The 6,456-nt window shown below is 42.8% G+C and overlaps 1 protein-coding gene across 1 annotated transcript; it reads right to left on the reverse strand.

Moving 5' to 3' along the window:
* Window positions 1–2,440: 2,440 nt before the first annotated feature.
* Window positions 2,441–4,822, reverse strand: rpl38 (ribosomal protein L38). The gene is made up of 5 exons (XM_083688163.1): window positions 4,806–4,822; window positions 4,579–4,605; window positions 3,835–3,895; window positions 3,426–3,548; window positions 2,441–2,582 (listed from the first exon to the last, which is right to left on the reverse strand). Exons 2-5 carry the CDS (start codon window positions 4,579–4,581, stop codon window positions 2,557–2,559), a joined length of 213 nt encoding a protein of 70 aa, XP_083544289.1. The 5' UTR covers window positions 4,582–4,605; window positions 4,806–4,822; the 3' UTR covers window positions 2,441–2,556.
* Between the last annotated feature and the right edge of the window lie 1,634 nt (window positions 4,823–6,456).

Below are 6,456 nucleotides of genomic sequence, written 5' to 3' on the forward strand. Positions count from 1 at the left end.
TTATGACACAAGACAACTATTTATCGTGTTTACAATGCTTAAATGTCATGTGAGTGATATCCTTTATATCTCAATGGATCATTGTGTGGCAAGCATCGACCCCAGAACCCCTCATCAAAAACCGGCCACTTCTGAGACCCTGCGTGGGTCAAGTCAAGTCACTGACCTGCTGGTAGTTCTCCTCTTCGGGCTTGAAGGTGTTGTCGATGGGCTGGAACCTCAGGTTGATGTGAGGGAAATTATGAAGCCAATAAGTCCACCAAGGTGCAATGTAGTCTACCCGTGCGGAAGACATCGCTGCCCTAGTTAAATTAGCCGACCCAGAGAGAAAAAACCCCCAACACTTATTGTTTCTTCTTTGTGAGCGGACAGCACGGTCCGCTGTCGGAAAAAAAAGCTCTTCCTCAGTCCCGTCTCATCCCATACAAAGCAATACAGTAATAGGCTATATGAAAACGCATACTGATCTGTTAAAAACGCTTCAATCGCACACAAGACAAGCGGAGGGAGGTCGTTTCAAGCAATGCATCCTAATTATCTGCGAATAGGCAAATGAACACGCGGTGTCCGTGCCCCATCAGTCCCTCTATGCCACAGCCATCCTAACGTCGGTCCGGTTGTGTGAGCCGCCCAGACAAGGAAGGAGCGCACGGTCCCTCACGGGAACGCGCAGAGATAAGGGGCACGGGACTAGACCGGAGACTTTTATTAGACTGGAGAACAACGAACCGCGTGCAGAACCGAAAGTCGCGTGTGTGTGTGTGTGTGTGTGTGTGAAAGTGAAATGGTGAAGCTAATACCCGCAGCAACTCCCATGTAGGTGTAACACAGACTTATTCTGAAGGTTAGAAACTGAAAACTTTCCAATTCGCGTATGTATCACGAAGATAACTGTTCATACGGGCCTCGTGCGTATGGCTGTGATATGCGTTGAAACACTGCCATCTAGTGTAAAAGGAAAGCATTCACAAAATGCTGCGATATATTTGTATTCTGCCCCATTGTTGTCCTCGTCGATGTTGATAAAGTCTAACATACAAGTATCAGTGGTGAGTTTATGGATATCTATGTATTGTTCTGCCCTGCCATTGTCTTCATCAATCTTGATAAAATGTAATATACAGTAATATATCAGTGATGAGTTTATGTATGTCTATGGTCAGGACAAAATAATAGGACTGCAGTACAAAACACTTAGTTGTGAGTCTAATACATAACTTAGTTAACTTAACGGTATACGAGCTGAACATTTCAGTACTGGACATATTTTTTATAGAACTCATACAAATACAGAGAGGGCATTTATATGTTAGTCGTTAGATAGAGAATAGCACAGATTCAATTGGAAACGACAGTTTGAGAGTATGAGAGTTCAATATTTGAACATTTCAGTGCTGGACAAATTTATTATAGAGAAATCATACAGATAGACACAACTGAGAGAGAAAGCATTTATATGTGGTACTTATTAGAGAATAGTCCAGTGTAAATTCAAAAAACGTGAGGACCAATGATGGACTATGGTCAAAACTTGGGAGCAGTCTTCAATATGCTCCAGCTGGAGATGGGACCCAGGGTTGATGACAGCTGTGGGTTCTTCAGTGTTCCTGGTCCACTGCTGAGGGACCAGAGGACTAACTGGAGCAGGCAGAAGTGTGTGGGGGGCGCAGTGACTTCATACAACACAACCCAATTCAAAATACAGCACTCAAATGCATATGGAAACCATTCAAAGGACAATAGAAACTATATATACCAACATCGGCCTGAAGTTAACCCAGTTCATTGTGAGCCTGTGTCTGACATCCAGTGGCGATATCTAGTATGACACTACTCATTATCTACTAGTGTGGTTATCTGATGCAGCGCTGCATTTCTCTACAGTACAATTGTTTTCATAGCTTACCAAAGGGCAGTCTCATTCCCAGACACTTCCACTTCAATGCCAAAGAACTGGTGGACCAATTCGTCAAACCTGGCTTTCATTAAGCCAATAGAAAGACTGCTGAAAATAGACAGCAAGCGCTACACCTTGCAGCCATGGGACACAAACCAATACTTCACTAAATGCACTTCCACTAAGGCCAGGTTTGAGTCCTTGTTATTCCAGGCATGTAGACACTGCATAGCCTGGGGACCAGGTTAATCAGAGGGTAACACTAAAGACTAGTCTTCTATGAGCAATACATTACACTAAGGGATTTAACTCATGGATTTCACTGTGAATCATAAGGAATTAAGCCTATCCAACTACACCTCACCTGGTCAGGCAGAAAGTAACCATTTGCATGGACTTATTTATTATAATAATTATTCTTATTCGTATCCCTACAACCTATATTCTCACATTGTCAAGAGCCAAAACAAGCAATGGAATAAACAGGCACTTTCAAACAGTGACGTCTCCTTCCTCCTTCCAAATAAATGAGCCACAAAGAACTTAAATCTCCAATAGTGCATTTACTTGTGGTACATTTTAGCAACATAACAGGCATGACAAATAGATCTGTTTTTTCCCATTTTTATTACAATTATTTTCTGTACACAAAGATGGTCCTACTTCAGCTCCTTCACAGCCAAACCTGGAGAGGAGGAACGGAGGGAGAAGAGAAAGACAGGTTTGGGTTAGAAACACTACAACAGCATAACCTGTACACCGACCAACATACACTGACCAAGCTTTATAACCAAGTCAGGCAAGCAGCAGATCATTTGTGATGGTAGCATTTTTTGGGTTACAGGAGAGAACGGAATGGCCAATCCGCAAATCCACCCTTTCCATTCAGAAAGCGCTCCAAAACCTGACATTGCTGCATCATGTACAGCAAGCTGGTGAAGCTCCCTCCACTAGGATCTCTCTTCATTACTGACTGCGAGGAGCCCTTCACTAGCATGTGTCGATTGTCAGTGGACCGGTGGAACTCGAGTTTCTGTAGAAACCGAAACCAAGCACTAGGCCCATCCTTACTCTAGCAAGCGTGTAAATGCACAACGGGCACAGGGGAGCCTGCTGTGTTTGGACAACTTGCATGGCATCATTCAAACTAGTTCATCGTCACATAACTAGTGACACATGTAGTTATAAGGACATAAGACAAGACATGCAAGGTACTCTTTCGCTGAAATAAATGGGGACATTCAAGCCTTGACATCGATTGTTACAATGACAACAGCAGATACACAACCGCCCACTCAACCCATAGTCCGTACTGGCTTTTGACTCCTGCCTTTCTTTAGGTGGAAAGATCCACACTGGGCAAGCCAGGTGTACAACCACTCAAACACCACAAATGTGTCAATTAAGTCAGGTAGACCCTACAAACAGCAGGACAGCAGATCTCGAGCCAGAGTTGTGCATTTCTGCCAAGGAACGTGCAACATTGAGCTGCGGTTGAGATCCTCAGTGTTCCAGGTGAGACTCTTACCTGGAGGCAGGGACTGCTTCAGCTTCTCGGCCTTCTCCTTGTCTGTGATGACCAGGGTGTACAGGTACCTGCTGCAGCGCACCTTGAACTTGACATTGTCCTTGTTCTTCTTGATCTTTACGGCTGGAAGGGAAGCGAGGGCACCATTAGACCGGGCCTACCTTTTTATTAAAAAGACCTGTTTCAGCTCCATGTCCACACATTCACCTGTGGGTTAGAGTCCAAAGTGCAGCTGTGCTATGGGTGATTCTAGAGGAGACTATGCGGGTTAAGAAACAGTTGCTATAGAAACAACTAAACAATCAAAACTGTCAGTATGCTAGCTTCATCACTGGCGAGTCTTCGCAGTGCATGCACCGCCCTCGTTGAGAGAGTGCAAGTGGAAAGAGGCAACAGATTCAATACTTACACTTGGCATCCTTCCTCCTGGCTGTGAGCAGGAAATCTTTGATTTCTTCAATCTTTCGCGGCTGAAAGGCAACAAAGAGAGGTGTAAGTATCCAACTGGTTTTGACCATTACCATGTGATGGGAAGAGCTCCTGCTAAACACCGCTGAACTCAAACGTATCACACGAACATAACTAGCTACACATGACAGCAAACTAACGTGCGTTTGGGTTGTCAGTGGACCGGTGGAACTGAAGTTTCTGGAGATATCGAAATTCAGCACTAGGCCCATCCTTATTCTAGCAAGCGTGTAAATGCATCACTGGCACCGGACAGCCCGAGATGTTTGGACAACTTGCAGGGAGCATGTCTGCTACCCAATTAGCATGCTAAGCTAACAGCATCCATAGCGGACTGTTTGGATGCGCGCAGTTAGGAGCAGCTGTCAAAATCACTTGTCCAAAACAACTCAATAGCTAACAAGGCCCCAATAATGTACTACCGAGGCAACGTACAGGACAGGGCAGCTCTGCAAACCACCAGAAAATGAGCAAGCCACACTAGCTAGTTAGCTAAAAAGCAAAGGCCCCACCGGAATTGGCCTGCCAGTTGTTTAGCTAGCTAGCTGGTACACTATTGCTTGTATTTAGCTTTATCGATGACAACTAGGACGCTGTATTCACTAACTAATGGCACTTTCGTATATAAACAATACGACAGCAACTGCAGAGCGAGTTTATTTACAATGAATAAAACTGTTCTCACCATCTTGCCTTTTCTGCTGACTGAAACCTAGAGACGGGGAGACACGGGAGTCAGAATACCGATAACATTAAAACAAAAACAGTTGGATAACAAATAGATGTCGAATCAGTTGGGTAATTCATAGTCAGATCATAATTTCATACATATTGGGGACATAACCGACAATTGTATAAAGGATGGTTGATGATTTAAAATGTCATTCCGTGTGTGGAAAATGTGCAACTCACACAGTCGCCAGAGAGGGGATGAAAGGGGCGGAACTTCCGTTGACGCAACCTTTATATACCTGCTACGGCGACTCATAAAGGACAAATGAAGCTGAACGACTTGCACAAAAATACTGAAGGAACTTCAAATAACCTTCAAGTATTATTATTATTATTATTATTATTATTATTATTATTATTATTATTATTATTATTATTATTATTATTATTATTATTATTATTAATAAATACTTTTTTAGTTAGATAAGGAATGTAATGGTGGCTCCTTTGCACATCAAAAGGTAAACTACAAATTCTTTTTTTGCCATAATTTTCTTTTTAAGAGATGCAGAGAAACTGGCAATCTGTGCCTCAAATCCTTCATACATACACTGTATCATTCAGCCATACATATGTATATGGAACCAGTCAGTGATAAATGTAAAGATACAACAAGGCATTCATCCTTGTAGCAATTGGTGCAGGCAAACAGCCTGTGATGTTTTCTGACAGCCAACCATAAAACCAGCAGCCCATCCCTCCTTGCTTCCCTCTCAGCAGCTAAAACACTTCTAATCCCCATCATCATGCACTATGGCTGTCATACCTGCAGCTCCCTGGTGCTCAGTCTACTATGAAGCACTTCTCTGCATGGCAGTTGAAAAAGACAGTTGAAAATGGCAGTTGAACATGACAGCTGTAAAGTGTAGTGCATTGCCAGACACATCTATTTTATAATGACAGCATGAGTGTTAAATATAGAGAGACACATGAATAGGGATAAAAGTGTTAAACCCTGCTTTCAAACAGTACTTGGTTGTAGATCCCCCCCCCCCAGCCTCTAATGCAGAGAATAACATGGTTATAATGTCATTTGAGAAACAGCCACAGTCAATCTATTCTACTAACCTACAGAAATCTCTCACGCTTAATCTATGCCCAATATTCCCATTTCACTGGCAGCACATAGCCCAGAGGATGAGGCCTGCGATAGATTTGAAATAGATTGGAAATCAAATCCTAGAATAGGATTTAAGTCCTCCCTCGAATTGAGGCCCTTCTCTGAGACTGAAATAAGTCTTAACTTAGACGTATGAAGTGGACTCGAAGTGTCAGGGTCAAATTGCTGGGTTGAGCATTTTGGCAGCATTTTCATGGGATGGGATTTATTGTGTAAATACAGAATAACAGTTGGTTTATTGCATATTACACGTGGAAGTGCTTGTCGCGGTTGAGTGGGTTGACTACAGCACTCATGTCTATGACTTGAGAGTGCAATTATCTTTTATCTTTTGTATTAAAACAGCCGCCATGAGAGATAATTTAAACGGTTGTGAGAAAGAATTTGCATTTGCCTCAGTCTAAGGTAAGTGAGCCCCACATTTGAAAAGCCCTCATAGTGTAGGTCTATAATACCATCTCCACAGTTTGTGATGGTGAAAGTAATCACTGATTTCCCCTTAGCAGCCAGAGGCAGGGTGGCAGTCACAGTAATAGCCCAATCATAATAATCTGTGAATCACGGCGGTGTATCATTCTGCTCTCTTGAAGAGAATTTCATTTTCTCCCACTGCTGGTAGTGCTGGTCTCATTTTCTCATGTGTCTGTCTGTAATGAGTTCACTGCACCCTTTTGTGATGTATTGTCTTGATGTTTGTTTGTTTTTCCAACA

The sequence above is a fragment of the Argentina silus genome (assembly GCF_951799395.1).
Source record: "Argentina silus genome assembly, chromosome: 16".
NCBI lineage: Eukaryota > Metazoa > Chordata > Actinopteri > Argentiniformes > Argentinidae > Argentina > Argentina silus.

What these genes read in the sequence shown, in the direction of transcription:
- rpl38 (XM_083688163.1), bottom strand. An exon ending in CAGGAGGAAGGATGCCAAGT is followed by an intron (nt 3,549 to 3,834) that starts GTAAGTATTGAA and finishes CTTCCCTTCCAG; the next exon opens with CCGTAAAGATCAAGAAGAAC. An exon ending in GAAGCAGTCCCTGCCTCCAG is followed by an intron (nt 2,583 to 3,425) that starts GTAAGAGTCTCA and finishes CCTCCTCTCCAG; the next exon opens with GTTTGGCTGTGAAGGAGCTG.